This window comes from Poecile atricapillus, chromosome 1, assembly GCF_030490865.1.
Source record: "Poecile atricapillus isolate bPoeAtr1 chromosome 1, bPoeAtr1.hap1, whole genome shotgun sequence".
NCBI lineage: Eukaryota > Metazoa > Chordata > Aves > Passeriformes > Paridae > Poecile > Poecile atricapillus.
The window spans coordinates 31670454-31692864 of NC_081249.1; the positions used below are offsets into that span (position 1 = coordinate 31670454).

A 22411-nucleotide genomic window follows, 5' to 3' on the forward strand; every position below is an offset into this window, starting at 1 on the left:
GCATTTATTTTTATTCAAGCCAGGTAAAAGCTCATTAATTCTGGTTGAAAAACGACTACCAGACTCCTATCTTTCCCCTTTACTATACATCACCCCAGTGGTGCAGAATAAGGAAAAATAAATAGAGCTTGTTCACTTAAAATTAGAACAACATGGAGATTACAGTGTAGAACACTAAACAGGTATCTGTGACCTTTTGCTTTTATTTATTTATCAGGACATCCTTGGCTCTAGAGGGGCTAGGTTAGGAAAGCAGCTTGGTTATGTTCAGTTTTCTACAGCAGTCAGTTCCTCACAGGATCAAGCTGTTCATAAACTATGAAAATACCTGTGATGTGGATTTCACATGCCTTACTTGGATGTTTTTATTGTTTGTTTCTATTTATTCCGTCTTTTGAATATTTTTGTCTTGTATTTGCACATGTTAACTTCACAGTTTTGTTCAGTGGAGCTCCAATTCTGCAGGTCCTCTCCAAATCATAACTCACATTGTTCAAATGAGAATGGCTTCCTAAGGCAGATCTAATCAGTGTTTCTCTTGGGAACAAAACCAAATGAGCTTTCCTAAGGTTGGCAATTCAGTCCAATTATTTCGCAGATCTTTGTTCATTTAATTCCTCTGAAGTGGAACAATCAGAAGAAACAAGGCAGAGCTGTTTCAATGCAAACAGGAAATTACAATTTCTCAGTTTGAAGAAAATGAGATTTTGCAATACGCTCCTTTATTTATTTATTTATTTAGCCTTATTCTTTTGTCATGCATCCCAGCAGCGATTTACTGCAGAGCACAGCAGTCTTGAGAGAACTATCAGAATAATGTCTGTGCTGCTCAAAATGGAGCTGTGTAGACAAAGGCACAGGTAGTGTAAATAAACTCAACTCCATTGAGTTGGGACCTGTATCAGTTGAGCTGGGACCTGGGACCTGTATCAATCTAGAGTAACTGAGAACTTGCAGTTTACTGCAGTGAAAGGATGCTTTTTTCACTCCTTGGATAACATCATTATATAGAATCATAAAATATCCTGAGCTGGAAGGGACCCACCAGGATCACTGAAGTACAACTGTCTGGAACTCCAGATTTTCCTTTTCTTATTAATTTTCATTTCCAGTCACAAACTGTCATGCAAGCTTTGCTTAATTGCAGATATTGTGGCACAAAATTAACCTTTAGTTTGCATATGAAACTGAAAAATACTTTGTTGAAATTAGACATGTTAAGTCATGGTTGTGTTTTAAAGAGGTGTCTATCTAAGACAACTTTAGGCCACTGAGATAAATCATCAGTAGTGCCCTGATGAACATAATAATTTTGATGGATGATATCCTGCAGCTGTCAGCAGGCTGGACCTACTTGTTGATGTTTCTCAGGGGACTGGCTTAATGATTGTAGAAATGAAGCAAGAACTACACTTGAAAAGAAAATTTAATTGAAATTATGAAAATGTTGGAAAGAAGCACTATTTGCTCCCTGAATAAGCATGTTTTAATTTATACCTAACAATTCTGAAAATGGAAAAGGAAAACATAATTTTTTTCCTGTCATCTTCAATTCCTAGGCAACTGTTTTTGAGGTACTGTGAAGATGTATTACAACTTTAAAGTAGTCTTTTCTCCAGAATTTCTTGCAGCAGTACCACTGAAAGCAATGACAGACTGTGATGCCATTCTGGATGTGGACATTCCTTTTTGCTGATTCAGCCTGATCTGCTCACTATCCAGATCTGGGACCTTCTGGAAGTCTCCAAGGCTTTTTCCTCTGTTCCATTAACAGGCTTCCTTCACATAGCAACCAGAACATAAGGGCAAGATGTACAACCAGACCTCATCTGAGGAGGAAGCCAGGACCTGCAAAGGGCTCATATCTACATGTGACACTTGGGAAGTGCAACCAATGCTTGAGCCTTTGGAGGGACAATAGCAACCTGGCATTTGGTGCACACCTGGTTGATTAGCTGCGGTCCCAATGCTTCCAGAATGCCTGGACTACTCCTGAGGGGTCAGCCCAGCAGGAAAGGACATGAAGAAGGATGCTCTTCAAATGCTTTCTGCCTTCTGCTTTGCTGCCTAGGGTTCTGATCCTCAAAAACCCTGTTACTCTGAAGACTGGTGGGACAGCTGTAGGAGACAGACACCTCGAGTTTCTGATGGGGTTTTAAGAGTATTGGCCATGGTACTCTTCTCTCTTCAGTCCTTTTTGTGTGATGTGGTTCATCTTTCTTATGTAAAATCACCCGAGCAGTCAGAATGCATTTCTCATGTCCTGTGGTGTTCAATCTAGCTCAATTGATATGCAGCAAAGTGCAGCAGCCTTTCAGCTAGGAATGACATGGCTTCTGCTGACATTTCCCAGCTGAAGAATCATTTTATGAATCATACACACTCTTTGTTTCCAGCTCTTCTGAACCCTGTGAAAAGCAGCATCAGAGCAGGACAGGTGGAGTTAGGCAGACTGTGAAAGCCTTGAGGGAACTTCAGCACAGGAAAATGAGGGTCAGCACCCTCAAGGAGGTCAGAGAGCCAGGGCCAGCGCGCTAAGAAGAAACCTATTCATCGGTACCGCGAGGAGAAGCGCCTCTCACGATGGAGAGGGTGTCGGCCCCAGAGGCAGTGCTGGGGGCGGCTGTGGGGCACCATCCCCTGGGGGTCCCCATCGGGCAGGACGCGCAGGGACGGCGGAGCCAGAGGCCCGGGAAATCCATTCCCCGACGGCTGCTGAGAGGACGCGCTTCGAGCTGGCAGCGGCACGTCCCCACCCGCCTTCCTCAGCATCCCCGCTGCCTCCGGCCCCTCCGCCGGCGCAGATGAGGGAGCTGCGGGCGGTGTGTGCGAGGGGAGGGCGGAGAGGAGCCGGCTCTCCCTGCCGGTCCCGAGCTCTCCTCCCGAGCGCGGCCGGGACCGCCGCCGGGCCTCCCCGCTCGCCACGGGCTCTCCCTGCCCGGCGAGCAGGGCTGAGCGCCCGCCCGGGCACAGCGGCTGAGGGCAGCGGGCCGTGTGGCCGCCCGCACGGCCCCACCGCTTCTCGCATCGCCGCCCTGCGATCCTCGCTCCGCCGGCGGCCCCGGGCCGGCCCTGCCCTGCCCTTCCCTGCCCGCGGCGGGCTCCCAACTTTCCTCGGCGTGGCACGAAATGTGCCGGGGCGCCGCCGAGCCCCTTTGACGTCTTGATCCTCTCCGAGAACTTAACAGGATCGCAAAGCCCTTCGAGCGGCTTTTCCCGGTGAGCCGGGCTTAGGCGCTCGGGCTGCGGCCGTAATCCGCCCGCGCCGCGCGGAGGGGCGGCTCGGCGGGCCCTGCCCTGCCCCGCCGCCCCCGCCGGGCCGGCCGGGCTGCGCTGCCGCGGCTCCCGGCGCGGCCGGAGCGCGTCCGGGCCGGCCAAGGGCAGCGCTGCCCGCGGGGAGAGCGCCCCGGGGCCCCGCATCCAGGCAGGCGGACTGACAGACGGACTGACAGACGGAGCGACGGACGGAGCGCCAGAGTTCGGATGCTGCGGAGGAGAGCGTGGGCAGGTGAGTGTGAAGCAGGAGGCAGTAAGCCTCCCTTTATGTCGTGCCCGTGAGAGTGGCATCATGTCCTGCAATAGACTTCAAGCCTTAGCTCAAAAGCTTGAAATGGAAACGTAAACTTGATTAATTTTAAGGAAAAGTATTAATTTGATTAATTGATGCACTGATTGATGCTTTGATTAATTGAAGTGCTCTGTACTTACAATTAAGTTGGATTCAAGGCACAAATCTGAACAGGAGTGGGGCTGAGGGGACTTATTCTACTCGTGTTGACTGATGCTTAATGTGACTAGCTTGATCTGTGTCTCTTAACTTCTCCGCTGTCTGGTGTCTGTGGTGTAATCATAAGGCTGTCAAACACTATATAAAAAAATGCTAGCAAATACTACAAGCAGTGAAAGGGAATAGTTTTCCAGTGATTCCTGGTGCTTCCAGTAAATTGACCTTGGTTCTAGAAATATGACATATTTTGCAAAAGTCCTGTACTGTAATCCAGGCCATGGTCTACCTAAGAATATAGAAGATACAGTAATAACTATAATCAGCATCTTTCTCTAATGCAAGGTGCCCTCATTTACCAACAGAAAAAGTCTAAAGAAGATAAGGAAAAGTGATGTGAACATTACTTTAGATCTCTGAGGAAATGATGTTAAATGTAAATGTTGGTACCTGTTGATCTACCTGTTGAAACTATATTTTGTTTTCCATATTCATAGTTGCTGCATTCAAAGTATGTAGTTAAAGGATTGTTGTATTTAAAATCTGTAATTTTCATTTTTACAACTGAGTAAAACTACATCTGTAGTTTCAGATATTACAGATTTTGAAATAGCATAACTGTGTGCCTTCAGTCAGCACAGTCTTTGGTTTTTTCCTTCTGGTATTTTTCATGTTGTTTTCTTTGAGTATGCATGCTAAAACCATCTGATTAGAAAAATACATGTTGCAAATGAAAACGGGACTGTCAGGATGTTGAATCAGCAAGGGTAATCATGGTAAACAAGTAGTGAATTACTTGAGGGAAGAACTCATCACAGCTTTAAAAAATTACACATCATATGAAATATATATTTCATATACATATGAAATATCAGAATGTCTCAGCTTTGCATTCTGTGTATCCCAGCCTTTGTCATCCAATTTGCACCCAAGCCCAGTCATTTCGGTTCAGCACGTTGTCCTGCAGCCTTCTCCAATGTTGCCATCTCTTTTCATTAGCATCTCTTAAATCCTCTCCGGTAGGATGCCTCCTTACGGCTTGTGAAACGTGACGCGCCTTGCCTCTCGTGTTTCCCTTCCCCAGCCAAATGGGATGGCTCCGATAGTTTACATAAAGTGGGCAGGGAGTGAGTTTAAATGTGTAACATCCACAGGTAGGCAGGTGCACACGTGCAAACACACATTTATTTTACAGGCACACATTCAGCAGTGTAAACCTGCTGTGCTCATGCTGTGTTCATGGCCCTGCTATGTTCTCTTGTAAGAGTTACCTGGACAACTGCGCTGACAGGAGACATTGGCAGAACCCCTGAATTTTAGACAGTGGCTACAGAAGCCTTGCATATGATGTATAGAAACATGGATACCTGCACCAAGTTAACCCATTCAGGCAAAAGAAACAACATGATGTGACTTGCTTGTTCAGTCAGCTCTAATTTTTAATTTACTGTCTTTTAATTTATGGTATTAAATTCAATATCCACAGCTAGTTTCTACTGAAAAGTTTCCAATCTAATAAAGAATTCATCTGCAGAAGATGGTCTGCAGAAAACTTCAGTAGATCTTAGAAAATTGAACTATATTGCTAATAGTTCATAGTTACAGAAGGGAAACTCGGTCCAAATAATTAAATTTAAATAAATGATTATTTTGGTACTACAAGGTGCTGGAGATTGAGCCATCAAATAGATGAAAGGTAATCATGTGCATTTCATTCTAAAACTATAAATTATACATACATGAATAATGCAGTGCTTTGTGAAGTGCATGCACATCTAAAGTACCTGTGAAAGGTAGAGTATTTGACATCCTTGGTTGGTACTGAGGCTACTAGGCTATGCATGTAAATTATGTGCATTCTCAGGAGATGTCAGTGCTCACAGACTGTAGAAAATGCAATATAATGTAGCAGAGAGTAATACATTTTGAAAAGCGTGCTTTTAAAAGAGGTCCTAGAATTTAAGAATAGTTGATTTTAACTGTAATGAATTCGTGGGGGTAAGTTGGTATTGGATCATTGTTCCTTGAACTCCTTGAGCTTGATCTAATAGCCTTCATACAAAGCTGATTTCCATATGGGTGTGCCAGAGTCCAGTCTGCAGGTGAATTTACAAACCTCCAAATAATTGAAGAAAAGGTTGTGCCTTGTCTTCAAATCACCTTGTTATTCAAAAGTTCCAGTTTCCAGTCTTTGATGTGCAGTTGTTGCCATTACTGGTTGAATCCTTGGAGCTGTGGCCTCCTGTCACATGGTGCACACACAAGATACATAATGCACAGCTGAGCTATAACTATTAGCAAGTGATATAACAAGGATCATGTAGGTGGAGGTCAGATCCCAGAATAAATCCCAAAGACTTATCAGGGTTGAACCTGAGAGGCTGTGTGAGGATTTGGAACATGTCTTAACTAAAATGATGTAAGTGATCCTATGCAGCTTATCACTGCTTCCATAGCAATAAATAAAATGCTGAAAGCTTCAAGAACAACAGTATTTTAACAACTACACAGACACATAGCATGCATTATAAAATCATATATAAAGTCATCTTTTATTTTGTGATGGTGATGCATATTTCACCTTGAAAATCTCTTTTTTGAATTCTGCCATATTTTCTTTCTGTGGTCCTTTTAACAATTAAGCTTTAAGAATACTAAGTGGTGGTATAAGTAGCTTGATCTATCATTATTACTTGATAAACAACTACATTTACTTTCTATCAGGTGTATTAATACTTGGCCAGTTAACAATTTTGAATTAAGTTAGGTTGGGTTGACATATTCTGCCCCAAAAGGGAGCTGCTAGAGTAGCCCAAATGTGAACTCTCAGTGCTTTTGAGAGGGAGACTACAGTAATTCAAAGATCCTTCACAGATCTTTGACAGGCTGCTGAGCTCACTTTGATGGCTTAGCAGAGAGCCATCAACTTCCTAAATTTGTTATAATTTGTAATATTAAAGTGTGTGCCTGTGGGTTGTATTTTTTTCATGCTGAGAAGTTGCAAAATTGTCTGAAACCCAGGCCACAAAGCTGATCAGAGGCCTTGACTGTGTGCAATAGCAGTGAGTGCTGAAAACAGATACTCCTGGTGTCATAGGTGCTCTCAGAACACTGAAAACCCATGAGAAAGTTATTTGTATCCCATAAACTGCTGGTAAGGGGCTCTGGAAAAATCAGAAAAACAGGTTTTGTCTTGCTTAATTTGAAGCAGACTTGACAAGTTTCTCATTTTTGAGGTGCAGCTGCTCAGCACAGTGCAATTTGCTGCAGACAGGTGAATTGACTTGAGAAAGAGGGGAGTTATGGCTGTGAATTGGGTGCCACTCCTTTTGGCCTGGAGATAGAAGCCCAGTTACTCTGAGTATCCCAGTTTAGTTTCAGTCATTTCACATATGTAGCTTCCTTCTTAGTGCCTTATTCCTGCTTTCCTGCATTTCTACTTCAGGAAATCCAGTGGATGGCGGAGCTCCTACAATTCAGATACTGCAGCCTTCGTAGCTCTAGTTCTGGGCCTTTAATGATGTAGTTCTAAAGAGATAAATGGAACCTGATTTTCAAAATTAGGAAATACTTATGTGAATCCGAAATTTTCATATGTTACTTGAACTCATATTTGTCAAACAACTGTCTGTCTTGTTAAAAATACTTCTTTTATACCAGACAGTGCCTTTAAGATACTTTGACACAAGGCCTCAGTTGCTATTGAATCCAAAAGGAAGAGGATAAAAGTGCCTGACCATTTGTATTACAAGTAGGGAGTGCTATCACTAATGTATGTAATTTGTCACATTTTTAGTAGGATAATACATCTGTCTCATTTAGCTATAGGTTCAATCTCAGTGATTTAGGCACTGAAAAGCAATATTCTTGAGTGTGGAATTATTAATCTCTTTTAGGTAAGTAATTTGTAAGCAAGAAAGAAAAGACTAGGTGAGAAAGCATGTTAAAGTTCTGCTTAATGCATTGTTAAAGATGCCAATCTTTCAAGAGCTAGGAGGGATTCAAGTTTTATTTTGCTGGGTGACTAGATTGAGGCTGAGAGGACTATGTGCCTGTCTGTCCATCTTTTTCTCCTGTTAAATCACTTTTGAGCTAAATACTTGTTCTAAGTGGGTAATGTGGATCTATGAGACTTGTCAGCCTTTAGGTAATCAAGTTTTAGCCTCAGTGTCATTTATTAGCTTTAAATATTCAGAGCAGAGAGTGTAGTTGCCAGGTAGGAGATATTATTTATAAAAGGCAGGTACCAGTGTGGGGTGGGTGCAGCGCCTGGGGGCTGGCAGGGGCCATGGGGCCCGATGTGAGCAGCAGTCAGGGATGCCTGTGCTGGACACAGGTGGCTCCAGCCAGCTGAGCACCTAGGGAAAAGTAGGATGCCACCAAGGCAGTGTGTGGGGACTGAGGGGAAAAAAAACCATCTCTGCAGAAAGTAAGGTCAGAGAGGAAGGAGCAGAGATGGTGTTGTGGGCACTGGAGCAGGATTCCCTTGCAACCCTTGGAGAGGACCAGGATGGAGCAGACATCCTCTGTGGAGGACCCTTGGGTGGAGTCAGACATTTCCTAAAGCAGACTGCAGCCAGTGAAGAGGAGGCTGTGCAGGAACAGGCTCTCCAGACAAGAGCTGTGGTCTATGGAGGAGGCACACTGGAGCAGGTGTATCCTGCAGGACTGCAGCCTATGGAGTGGATCCACACTGGAGCAGTTTGTGGAGAACTGCAGCCTGCAGTAAGGACCCACACTGGATCAGGGGCACACTGTGAGGAGGAAGGAGTGGCAAGCAGGAAACATTATGGACTGACTGCAGCCTCCCATTTCCCAGCCCCTGTGCTGCTGGGTAGGGTAGAAGAGCTGAAGGAGTTGGGAATGCAGGGGTAAAGTTGAATCTGGGGAAAAGTGAGTGGTAGAGTGTTTTGCCTTTGTTTCTCACCATCCAGCTCTATTTTAATTTGCACTAAACTGAGTTTTCCCCAGTTTGAGCCCATTTTGCCTGTGATGATAATTGATTTTCCAGTGTCCTTTTTCTTCCTGATTTTTCTCTTGACCCATGATGTGCTTTCTCATCTTACTTTCTCCCACTGGGCTGCTGAGGAGGAGAAGCGTAGTAGCAGCAGCTGGGTGGGCATCTGGCAGCCAGCCAAGGCCAACCCACCACTCAACTGTAACAATCATGGTTTTAAATGTGAAGCTGAGCTCTACTCACTTCTTGAAACTGCCTTGTGAGAAACAGTGTTTAGTGGCAGTTTTAGGATTGCAGGTCCCACATGGTTGGAGCTGTCTCTCTGTGGCCCTGCAGAAGGTGTTTGCAGAGCCTCATGACTCTTCAGGACTTTCCTGCTGGCTGACTCCTGTTAAACTTCCCCTTAGTTGGTTACTTGGCATATTTTGGATCCTATGTTGAAATGCCAATCTCCTCCCTTGTTTTGATAAATTAAAAACATTTATCACTAGGGTTCTTAGAGGCCTGGAAGGAACAAATATTTCTTCTTCATCAGATAGCTGGTAATTTTTCAGAACTTAATGGGCTTAATACAGTGCCAAAACATGTTGCTTCAGGAGTTCTCAGCACCTGCACTGTACCCAAACTACCTCCCTGGTTATTTCTATCAGTCCTGTGTTCAGTCTCTCTCTGCCACAGCTGGGAACATGTACCACACTTTCATCCACTCTTCCTACTTCCTTCCAAAAATATATTTTATTGCTTAATTATAGTAGAGTTGTATTTCTGTGAATTTTTTCCCTCTCCTTTCCTCCAGTATAGTGCAGAATAAGAGTTCAGACCACACTGTATATTGAACATGAATTTTGCAGCTAAAATGATTGTAAGGGATCTGAAATGAGCTGAAATTTTACTTACATATTTTTATTTTGTAACTTTTTAGTCTTCACTTTTTCAGGATGAGCCGGCCCCATTTTCTTCCTCTCCCTTTTTCGAGTCTTTAATCATTCTTGCCATGCTGTTAATTCTGCTTTACCTTTCTGTTTAAGAGAAGGACTTAAGGTGTTCCAGATAAGTCTGCACTGTTGTTTCATGGAGCAGTTTTAGTGTTTTTTGTGTCATTAATATGTTCCATGTATACATTGTCAGTTGTTGTGTCAGCAAACCTGCCCAGCAGTGAGCATGCTGTTTCATTGAGCTGCAATACCTGTGTCATAAATTCATAAATTGGTTTGGGTTGGAAGGGACCATAAGGACCATGTAGTTCCAACTCCCACTAGACCAGGCTGCTCAAAGCCCCATCCAACCTGGCCTTGAGCACTTGTAGGGATGTAGCATTCGCAGTTTTGCTGGGCAACATGGTCCAGTGTTTCAACACCATCATAGTGAAGAATTTGTTCCTAATATTTAATCTGAAACTACCCTTTCAGGTTCCCTGAGAGCATATGGTTCACTTGGATCCATGTAGGGCAGTAATTTGCATGCTTTTCACCTGTATTCAAGGGTTTCCATTTGCCTGTGTTGCACATCACTTATCATCAGATTGAGAAATTGCTGATGTTGGCCACCCTGAGGTTCCCTGCACTCCTTTAGTTTCTCTTGCCTATACCATTTGTTGTATCTTATTGTACCATCTTAGCGTATTACCACTCCTTCTTTCCATCAGCATCATTAACAACAGGTTTTCCTATGGAGTCCTGAGGAATACTGCTATTAAACTTCTGCAGTGCTGAAGGTGACTATTTAGTCCTGTTCCTGCTTTCTGTCTTCTCGTTTTTTTAGTCCAAAATAGTGTTTGGCTTCATATCCTATGACTTGTTTTTTCTTCTTTAGTGGCATAGTTTTTGAAAGTCTAGATAAGGTTTCTTGTATTGAGTGCTCCAGTGGCACACTCAAGCCTTACAGGAGGTTTGGAATATCTAATTCCAGTATCTATTAAAAGTGTTTAATTCCAGATTAGTAATATCCAGTTACAGACATTTCCATTTAAAGAAATACTGTACTTGATATTTTTTAACCAGACTTTTGGGAACTGATGCAAAATGCATCTGGAAATCCATGTGCAGCACCTACAGGGGTTGAAACATAGAGAGGCACTGTTCACTTATCTGCAGTTTCAGAAGCAATGTGTCTTCTCAGTGAGGGAATCCATGGCATTGGTAGCAAATTATCCACATCATCCCAAGATTTCAGAAGGGGTTTATTATCTCATGCTTTCATTGTTTTAACAGCTTTATTTTTTTAGCAGAATTGCTTACTTTGTTGGAGATTATAAACCAGGTTACCCTTGTTTTTAAGAACTGCTGTAGGTAGACATCAATCCAATTGTGAGTCACCAGAACTGTTAAGTGTAACTTTCAAGTGTCAAAACTAGTCCAGAACTTAACTCAGTACTAAATTTGCTCTGAAATTACATCTTTAGAAAAAATGTTAATGCTTTGTTACTTATGCATAATCCTTCCCACCGTCAAGCTTTTAAAACTCTGAGTTATGTTTTTAACATAAATTATCTGCACTTTAGAAGTTAATTCTTCTGAGTGAGCATTCCAGTCTGAGAGTGGGTTGAAAGAATTCAATTTTTTTTATCAGTGTGTAATAAAAATGCCCATTTTTTTTCCCCAGTAAAAGTTCAGTTAATCAGCATCAACAAGGCTCAGTTTAAGGTGAGACACAGACATTATCTGATTTACACTGAGGCAAAATTAATAATGGGGAATACTAATAAAAATTTTGAATATTAAGTGATGCCCAAAGTTGTTTCTAGGGTAATTTTTGTTATTTCTTCATTAAAAAAAAAACAAAAACAAAAAAAACAACAAACCACTTTAAAATATATTAAATAATTTTGAAAGTTGTATATCTTTTTTAATTGTCTGGGAATTGAGTGGAGGGTAAGTCAGGTATTTGTTTTTTAAGAAAGTGGGTGCATAATATTCTAATAATGGATAGTGGGCTTTATTTCAGGAATAATTCAGGTCACAAAGTTAGTTTCTGAAAGATCTGTATTTCATTTGGTATTGAAGGTGGATCTTGTGTGGTCAGTGAGACAGAGGATGACAGGTGAAAAATGGACACTACCTAGTGTGAGGGAGTTGATTGATCCTGTGAGAATTTAATTCTAGTCATATTTCAAACAAAAATAATTCCTGAATGGCATTTCAAAACCTTTTTTTTTTCCTTTTTTAAAAATTCAAAACTTTCCCTGAAAGTCTTTCAGTTTTTCATTTGCAAAACACGTGTCTTGAGTCTTTAAACTCATTTTGTAAGTGGTAGATGCGTAATGAATTTGGAAAGGCATTGAAGGTCAAATCTGGAAAGGAATTCAGATAAATCTTTTAAAACTTGTAGGAGATGAGCTGCTAAATATCTTAACAGACTGTTTTGAAGCATAGTAATAAAACCCCCTAGTGTGTGTTAAATGCAGAGTTTTAATAATATGGACTTATAGCATGGGTTATAATATAGAATTATAGCATTAAGATAAGGGGTAAATGTCATTAATTATCTTCTTGGTTAATACAGATTTTTAGAATAAAGAGCTTAATCATAAAATAGATAAAATTAGCACTGGGGAATCAATGTAAAGTGGAATGGATTGTCCTAGCACATGTATTACCTGGCTTTTTTTGGTTGACTTTCTCACTAACCTTCTTTTAATGAGATTTTAAATGCAGTTTCACTGTGGATAATAGGTATGACAGTGTAGGTAGTCCATAAAGCCTGGAGATGAAAAGAATATGGTGTCATGTAACCCTTTTTCTTTGGTCATGATGAGTCTTTACTAACACTTTTTTTCTGTCTGCTGCAAATAAATCATGAAACACATGTCATATGTGTGTGTAAATATCACTGACTTTTCTTCAGATGGTTGAAATTGCTTTCTGCTGTTCCACTGTTTTCATAAAGAACTCTTTTTAAGTACTGAGCACATTTCTTTTGTAGCCTTCGTAATTTTTTTCCCATTTCAACTGTCGTTTAGATGTTGATATGTAAAGCAAAATGGCAAAAATCAACACCCAGCACTCCTACCCTGGTATGCACAGCCTGTCTGTCAGAACTGCCAATGAAGATATCGAAAGGATTGAAAATGGCTATATCAGGTAATATTTTCCTTTCATCACAGTCAAGAGGACAGATTGCTGCATGAATTATGGAACTCCTTTAGCTCTGGGAATGGGAGCTAGAATTGTGGGAATATTGTGTCGTGATCTTGTTGGCCCTGTGCACTTACCAGACTTGACAACATCTATGCAAAGTACAGGAGAGACAGACACAGGGAAGTTGTCATGGCTTGCAGTTTTAGAACCAGAAGCTGTATTGCCTCAGGAAAAAAGCCTATTTTCACATCAGTGGGAGCTGCAGTAACTCATTAAAGAGAAACCTCTTTCTCAAGTCACCACACAGATAGCAGGGTCTGTGCATCCAAGAGAGTGTGTAGGATCTGGTGAAAAAAAAGATCCTTCCAGCACCATGCAGTCAAGCTTGGGAAGGTTTTTTTTTTCAAAAGCAAATTACCTAATCCTGTGATAGGGAAAATTTCTAGTGTATAAAGAATATCAGCATTTTTGTCCTGGGTTTTCAGAGTGTGTTCTCACTGTACAGAGGAAATGTAATAGTTTCTTTACATTCACCTTTCTTTAGTTTTGATAGTTTTAAAGTGGCTGTTTGAAACGTGCCAGTGAGCTTGCACTTACCTGTTTCACAGCACCAGTCGTTCCTCTAGACTGGGCAAAGCCTGCTGGGCCTGCAGAAAGATGCCTGATGATCCACAGCATCTGTAAAGGATGGAAAAAGTTTTTTGCTTTTGGCTTGTTATGGCAAATCACCTCCTCTATGTGGACCTTGTCAGGCCATCACTTGCTGTTCAAATGCACACCCAGACTGGAGCACCCAGATGGGCTGATAGGACTCCCTGCATTACGGTGATTTTTGGATGGCATGTCTCTAGCAGCTGCTGAGGATGCTCTGTTTGTTTTGGTCCTTTTTCTCTTGCCTTGCTTACATGATGCCTTCTGTCACATAGATGTATCTCCAGTAGTGAAAATGGATCTGATTTGTTCTGCACAGTAAGGCCTGCTTGTTGTAGTTACACTACCCCATGGTCTCCTTAGGGAGATCTAAAAGAGCCCTGTCCCTTTCTCTCCATTATCAGTGATGTGTTGGAAAAAGTGAAAACACAGATTGAAATGAGCTTCTTCCTTCCCTTTTTTTTTAACATCCTATTTGTAGCGGATGTCAGTGATTGGCAGCTCACAGAATAGAATTACTGGCAGGGATGTGAGAGTGGGGTTATAAAGGTTTAAATGTAGAATTAAATCCCTGCGGTCATCTGCAATTTCAGAGACAATGACTTTGACAAATAGAGGGACTGAAATATGAATTGCACTTTATCATCATGGTGATGGTCTTGAAGAGGCATTTTTTAAAGGAAAGTTTGATATTATCAGCATTAATTGCAGGACTTCATAGATAGGTAAGAAAATACAGTCTTGCTCTGTAAAAGAGATCTCATATTTAAGATTTTTGGATTGTTGAAATGATTGTTGGTAAGTATATTCAATATCTTTATAATAGCATTCAAAAATATTGTTAATTTTTGTTTAAATTCAGATTTGCTTTAGAATATGTCTGTACCAAAAGATAGAAACCATGCAGAATTTTAGCTCTTCTCTCTCTTGTATCAAAAAATGTAACTATAGATATTGGGAAAATCCCACATTTTCTAGAGTAACAGAATTTCTTCTTTGCCTTTACCTTCCTCCAGCTCCTGTTTGCTATAGTTCAACAAAGCAATTAAAAACATTACTTAGTTCTTATTAAAGTCAGTGGGTGTTAAATTTCTGCTTAATGCTAAGGATGTGCTTAAGCACTTTTCTGCTGTGAAATGAGGTGTTACCAAGAAAAAGCATTCATTGCAACAGTTAACAGAAAGCTTCTACTGATCTTTAAAATGCTGTGCTCATTTATGCTGCAGTGATTCATGTGCCCATATTCTTACTCTGTAGTGTGTTATAAAAAAAAATTAAGAAAAAACCCCCAAAAATAACAAATCAATCTCTATTTTTGAAACCCAGCCTCTGTATAGAAACACCTCAAGTAGGAGGGGCAGCACATTAGCTTATAGGCACAGGTTGGCTGTCTAAAGTTGAAAGTAGGATTCAGCTGTGCCCTATAGACATCTGGATTTCAGTGTCTTTATGTGAGTAGGTGCCTGCACTACAACAGGTGCCTGCGTTCCTGCTGTCCTGAGTGAAGATGTAGTCAGTGCTGATGGTCAGCAGCACCCAGGGAACTGCCCAGCTTACCCTCAAATTCAGTAACTCTTCTAGCTCCTTTGGCTCTCTTGATCATGAGAAGTATTTAGTTGCTTAAAATAGGTATCTAATGCTATTTGAGATACTGTAGAGTATTTGAAGTGTTTAGCTGGCACTAGTGGATGTGAGGAAAGACCTGTGTCCTCTGGAGAAGTCAAATAAAGTATTCTGAGGTGTTCCAAATTGTACCAAACTCCTCTTCTGAAACAGCTGAATCAAACCTTGAGATGGCCCTTGGCTATAATGGGAACTAGGCACTGCCATTAACAATATTAGAATTTATTGCTAAGATCACACAAATGTATATTACTCAGTAAACAGGAATAAAACTGCTTAAAACCAGCCATAGTAGTGCAGTCTAAAACACTTACTAGTCCAGTATCCTTTCTCCAGCAGGTCTGTAGGCAATTTCTCCAGGAAATAATAAAAAAGGTGGACAAACTCTACTATTTTCCCAGCATTCAGATCAAGAATTCTTGGGCTGAATGTGATGAATATCTGTTCCATAGGTTTGTTCATTGTCCCTTAGAAGGATGTAATCTTTAGCAACCACAGTATTCTCAGCACTGGCAACATAAACAAGGTTATTTAATACTAAATGGTGTTCTGCTATTGGAAGAGAAGGAGAAAACAGTTAAAAAGTTGAGAATCCTGTGACTGTCAGGATCTATTTGAGCATTGCTCACTGGGTTGAAATAATAAAGTTTTAATTCTCTGTTTGTTAGTTTCTCAGCTGTGAGTGCACATAAAATTGAGCTGCTAATTATCCTCTTGTGGGCATTCAGAATGCTGCTGTCAGCTCTTATGAAGATACTGCAAGTATCTTTTTAGTCAGTGTTTTCCTGGCAATACATATAAACAGACCTGTGTGAGAGTTCTTGTTTGCATTACAAAGTGGGAGAAAAGCAATCCTTAATGGATGTAGCAAAGTCTTGTAAAAGTGAATACTAAAGACTGAAAAACACAGAGAAAAACAGGGAGTACTATAAAAAAAAATCTGGAGTGAACCCTCATAAAGTCCAGGTTCCAGTGAAGTCAATTTAAAAACTCCATTACTGGAAGACATGGGGGTAAAGTTTAATCTGTATTTCTCCAATGCTAATTTTTTAAGTGACAATAAGTAGTCTTTAGCTTCTGAGCTTGCTGGAATGTATGGCAGAAACTCCACTGACTTTAGTTCATATTGGATGGCTCCAGAAGAATAGGAGCACGAGCTTAGCAATATGGTTTTCCAATGTATGCTGTATTACTAAGGAGTGAACAATTTGCTGGACTGTTTCCTGATGCAGTGGTAGGGACAACCAGATGGGGGAAAGTCTGGTGAAGGCTGCATGGAATTCATTAAAAAAACAAACCTGTTTTTGCAGAAACCATTCACTACGTGAGGATGCATCCTCAGAACTGCAGGGAGTCATTTCTGTGGAGGGAGGACATGTACCTGAATCCCAGGCAAGCTCCTTCACTGGCAGGGGAGCAATGGCAAGGTAACATACAAATATAATTTCCAGTATTAAGTTCAATTTCCTGAAAGAGACTGGTCATAATTTGGAGGCAAAGAAAGAAGAGCCATCGCTTTCCAAAGAAAATGGAGGGAGTCCAGCTGAAGAATGTCTATAAGAAGTAACAGAAGTTGCATTGTCCTTGATTCATCACTTATTGCTAGTAAAAGTCTCAGCATCTGAGAGGCTGAATAAACCCAATCAGATTTGTCAAATATAAAAAAATATATTATTTTTATGTAACTGTATCTGAAAATACATTGAATGTTAGGGAAATGCATGAAGTGAGGCCAGACTGTAAAATAAATGGGTCAGTGTTTGGTTCTGGCTGATAGCTGATGCAGTGTTTCTTTCCTATCAAATAAAACATAATGATTGTTTCCTTTTAGTAGATGGCTCTGGGAAGGAAGGAGATAGGGGGTCTTTGTGTTTTGAGTTCAAGAATTTCTCTCAGTTTCTAGAATCCAGTTATGTTTATAACAGATTTGGAGCCCTAGTCAGCAAAATTGAAGCTGACCATTGTCTTAAGTTGTTTATATTACTGGAACTTGAATATAAACCTGAAGTGGAGCTTCAAAACCTTGTGTCTGCTTTGTGTCAGAGACTGCAGGGCTCTGCCTTCAGATACCATTGTTACACACAATACAGACCACAGTCACTTTGAGTGTATTTCAAAGAGCAAAGGAAAAAAATTGTAAAACTAGGGTCATTTAAACAGCATTGTTCACACTTCATTATTTTGGATAGTGGAGAATAAACTTGTATTTCCATGCTTGGTTTTCAGATAATGATACCACCAGGTGTAGATGACAAAGTCTGCAAGAAGTTGAGTTTAGATGAAAAAAAATTATAGGTGTGTGTTTTGTGTAAACATAATATACATGAATATATAAATTCATACTGACAGCTTCATTTTTAATATTTGTTTATAGTTTCCTTTACCCTTTTTTAGGTTAGATTGAATTACATGTATATGTAGCTACAGTTATGTGTGCTCTGAATATACACAGAAGTTTGTGATGCAAACACAAATGCCTAGCAATTTAAATATTACAGTAACATAACCTGAATCTTGAAGGGAAAGTCTCAAGGATCTAAGGCAACTGAATCTGATGGACTTCACTGAGTATCTCAATTTGAGATGCAAAGGCCCCCACTCAGCAAGAACATTCTGTTGCTCCTGCAGTGGTGATACAGTAGAATAGGAACTGATGTGTGAGGTATTTCCCTGATCCGCTGCAGATGGTAATATACAAAATTGTGGCAAGTGGCTGGTTTCACACAGTTACTCCATCAAGTTTAATTTCATGACAGGTGGAGGTGTGGAGAAAAACTCTCCTGGGCTGGTATTTGCAGGGTTGTTTTAAGCCACCTCATGTTTCCGTCTGGTTCAGTCAATCTTGTGTGTGTGTTCCATGCAGGCTGTCACGATTTGTCTTATCTGTAAGGTCATGGGCCACAAGGCACTCGCACCATGAAGACCAAAGGCCTGATTCTTTCTTGGAACGTATCAGAGGGCCAGAGCTCGTAGAGGTGTCCACCAGGCAAAGCAACATCCGCTCCTTCCTGGGTGCCCGTGAGCGGCCCGGGGGAGCAAACAGGTAAGAAGACGTGTTTATACTTGAAGCGAAGATGACTGGGGTTATCATGTTTTCTTGGTAATTAGGATGTAAGTTGTATTTTAAGAGGACAGTAAGGAGCTTAGTGTGGGAGATGAACAGAGTATTTAATGCTGCCCAGGAATCTTCACATAACTTAAGTATTGCACTTTCAACAGACTTTCCTCCTCAAATACGCTGGGACCAAGATCTTGAAGTAAAGGATTTTGATCATGCTGCTTCAGGCAGAATGATTTCTCAGAACTGGAAATTTATTATATGCAACTTGATGTTGCTAAATTGCTCTCTACTGAGGAGAATGCAGTTTCTATTTCAAGAATCTAGGATGTTTCTACTTTCGGCTTTTTGGGATCTTAATTGTAATTGTTAGGAACTCTAAAGAAGCAGTTGTGAAAAAAGTGTCATGGCTTTGTTATATCTACTCAGAAGTCCATCTGATAACATTGCTGAAAGTTTCTAATGCAGAAATGACAACATCATTTGGATGCTGACTTCACTTATTGGCACATATGCAGTCTTTGGTATGGAAGGCAGGTTCAGTCTTAACTTTTTTCCAATAAAACAAAGGAGAAACCTTTATGTGTTTACAGTTCTTTGAATTGATGAATTATTATTACTTTATAAATGCATGGTGTCTAAAATTTAACTACAGCAGAAATGGGAAAATGAAGTCCCAAGAAAAAAGCTGACTTTCTGTTTGGCATTAGGCTTTGAAACACAGACTCCTGTATTTATTATTTTTTTTTTCATAACTAAAGATTGGTAAGTAAGCAAGTCATTAGTTTCAGAAATCTCAGGAAGCAATTCAGATTGAAGCAAAAACCTTGGAAGGTCTGTACATTTTACAGTTGTAGTTCAGCACAGCCTTATTATCTTCACTTGATCTGCTTCTTCAAAATTCATCTCAAGAGCACATTTTATTGAATTAGCCAGACTGTTGTCTGATTTCTCAGATGTCTGGATCAGTAGCAACTGCAGATGGGAAGTAATTAGAGATGACAATATTGATCATGTGCCAGCAAACCTCTGTATAAGGCTATTTGAAGTGAATTTGAGAGCACCCATCCTTGCCTTCTCAGTTTTATGCTATTGCTGGTTGACAGTAACTCTTAGTTGTATCGTGAAGGCTTAATTCTGCAGCAGTCGTAGGTATGCTCATTACTTATCCACAAGGCTTGACACTGCATCTGTGAAGAGGACTTGAAAGGATTGAAGAAAGCTTAAAATAGTAGCCCAATGAGTACAGGGCTAAAAATAGTGACATGCATCTTGCCATGCACTAATGTGCCTAAGAGCAGGCTACAGACATCAGATATGGTCACAAATGTGTATGCCAGGCACATGACAGAAAGGAACTGGTGCCTTGAAGCAGTTATGCAAAGCGGCTTATCACAACAGTCAAAATTGATCTTGCTAATCTTATCAGTGCATGTGTGAGAAGCTCATGAGTCAGTCTGTCATGTCTGTAAACACGTGCGTGAAATACCAGCAGCCTTTACACTCTTTAATGTGTTTTATTTAACTTGCTTGCAGTCACTGGCCCTTGGCCAGGTTCAATGTCAACTTTAGCAACAACACCAATGAAGAGTAAGTACTGTTAAATTCCAAAGACCTTTCAACTACCAGCACCTTCTCTTCTTCCCTATCCAGCCTGTAGTAACATTTGTAGTATAAACTCCTTAGTTATTCCTAAGCCTTTCCTAAGAGTATAGTTTTGTTATAGAGAAAGGTCTAGTTTTCTTAGTATGAAAAGTATCCTTTGTGCTCCCTATGAACTTCTTTGTCTGAAGTTACCCCGTCCTCTCAAGGAGTGAATTTGACTAAGCATTTAGTTCCTACCTTCTGTAGTTCAGCTGGCTGGTTTTACTGCATTACCAATTGATGCATTCAGTTTTAAAATTAGATTCATGTATTAATTTTCTAATAGTAGTTTTCCTCTTTTAACACATTGGTCCCTTTTTGCAAATTAAGTGCCCCAAAAATTTCAGGTTGTCAAATGAGAAGTGGATACTGATGAGGGCACCAAACCCCATTTATATGTCCATCTTTTAAAAGTGTGTCTTTCGGTTCAGCAGGTACAGTTGTTTTAGAGAGTGACAGGAACCATAAGGCTGGTATTGCCACAGAATGTCTGACAGAAGCTGTTCTTTTGAGTCTATTTCATATAATTGAAAAGCTATTTCACACTGTTACACCAAAGAGAAATTAATTAAACAATGTGAAGAGCTCTTGTAATTTAAAATCACCCAACATCAATGTTTGTTGCTTGTCTTAGACCACAGTAATCTGAAGGCATATCTGCTCTTTAGTATTCAGCAGCAGATCCGTTCTCATGCATAATGATAGTAGATTTTTTTATTGCTTTCCAGGAAAAAAAAAAGTAATCGGTACATCTTCTGATTGTGTCAGAAATACTTCTAGAAAACTCTTGGGGATTTATCATCCAAATAATTCTATCATAGGCAAGTTTAAATGATACATTTTAAATGATGCTGCAAAACCTTTGTGTACATAGCTGAACAAGAGATCTTTCTGTTCCTAAAGCAAGTTTTTGGTTTGCATAACTTATTCAAAAGGAAAATGTGTGCAGTGAACGGTGACAGAAATATGCAGACTTTTAATTAGACTGATACAAAAGAAGTGCTAAAAGCTTGGAGCTGAGCCTGCTAGATGGAGCCCAAAGGACTGGTTAGGACAGAAATATGTCTGCCTTACTCTGTTTCTGACAATGACTCATGTATCTTGGTCAAAACTTTCATCCTTTCAGTGTGTCATTATTTTTAAATGAAGACAAGACCTGTCTGTCTACCTGCCCAGTAGTTTGAAACATACTTGATTTGCAAAGTACTTGACAGGTGAGAAATGCAAATATTTGAGTCATTCAAAGACTATGACAGTGTTTTTATATGGGCTGATGAAATAGATTTCTAAGTCTAAAGCTGCACACAGCTTAGAAGCAGCATGGATGCTGCTGTGTTGGGGTCAAAGAGGACAGGCACAAACTGTTTTATTAGTTTCTGGATTCCAGTTCACTCAGTGTAAAGAAAAAAAAATGTGGATGTCTCATTATGTTAAAGACCTAGTCTTGGGGAACTGTACATGATGCTTTCAAGTCTTTGATTATGGCCAACCTTTTCCTCTGAGTGACTTCCATTGCTAGACTGCAAGTGGACAGGAGTATGATAAGTTGGGAGTTTCCACAATAGAAAGATGAGCAGAGGCAACATAAATGGAAGAAACTCACTTAATAAAGGTACCTGTAGTTGACAGATGAGTTTGTAGGAGATCTCAAGCCAGAGAAAAATAAGTGTCGGCATTAGATGGTATGTGAAATGAAGCTGTTTCACTTTTTCTAAAAAACCCCACAAACATAGGAGGGAGTTGAAATTGTCAGAATATTCCCTCCAAAGTTTACCACTACTGAGACTTTTTGACTGATTCTCGATCTCAACCTACTTTTCCCTGCATAACAAGATCCACAAATGTACAGTGGCCCTTTCCTTTGAAAATTCTGCTTAGTCGTAACTCTTCCTTTCTGGTAAGAATGGCAGACATTTGAAGTATTGAAGAAGCTACATTAGTGCTAACAACAGCAACTGTGCCCTTAGCCTTTGCCTTTAGATCAGACACCACGCATGGTAATCTGCAGTGAAATCCTGACATGTTTCTTAAACAGGGGGCAGATTGGAAAATGAAGTGATAAAAGTTCTGGACAGTCGGTCCAGAGAAATAAATTCTTGAGAAGCAGTTCCCACTACTGTGTAGGAATCAGCCTTAGTAAATGAAAACTCTTTCTTTGATTTGAGATGCAAGTAAAAATAGAAGATCAGTCAAGCCAAAGGTTCTTTTCTCCTCCAGTTCTGCTCCCTTGTACTGTGTAATTTTGAAGGTTTCAGTGGTATTGGTCAGCTTGGTAGGTATTTCCCTGGATGTGGCACAGTGTGGGATCTGAATGTTTTTTAGCAAACATACATTGGCTTTTACAATGTACACTGTGGTGGTGCATCACTGTGGAAATGTCTAAGAAGTGGAACAGGTGCTCATTGATGATTGGTGAAAGCTGCTACTGTCTTAAAATTGGTGGCTGTCATCTCCTTTGGAGCGCTTCTTTCTCCCTGTAGCAAGCACATTCCTAGCTGTGACTGCTGTTCACAGCACAGACCTTTCTGTCCTGAGCAATATGAGCAAGTGTGCATGGAAAGCACAAGTCCTGTAAGCAGCATTATTACATGTTCTGTCCTTGCTGTGGGATGTTGCTGTCATTAAACTCATTTGTCCTTTCTTGACACCAGTGAAAAGGGAGATTCAGACCCAGTCTT

At 40.6% G+C, this 22411-nt stretch overlaps 1 protein-coding gene across 2 annotated transcripts in view; it reads left to right on the plus strand.

Annotated features, from left to right (window-relative positions):
* Window positions 1-3367: 3367 nt before the first annotated feature.
* CNGA3 (cyclic nucleotide gated channel subunit alpha 3) overlaps window positions 3368-22411 on the plus strand; it is a 30475-nt gene continuing 11431 nt past the window's right edge. Inside the window, exons 1-4 of one of the 2 annotated variants that reach the window (XM_058833244.1) lie at window positions 3368-3508; window positions 12640-12760; window positions 16342-16458; window positions 17895-18074. In XM_058833244.1, coding sequence (XP_058689227.1) covers window positions 12660-12760; window positions 16342-16458; window positions 17895-18074 — 398 coding nt within the window. In that variant the 5' untranslated portion in view covers window positions 3368-3508; window positions 12640-12659. The remainder of the gene's footprint in view (window positions 3509-12639; window positions 12761-16341; window positions 16459-17894; window positions 18075-22411) is intronic. The other variant, XM_058833252.1, reaches the window with a different exon arrangement.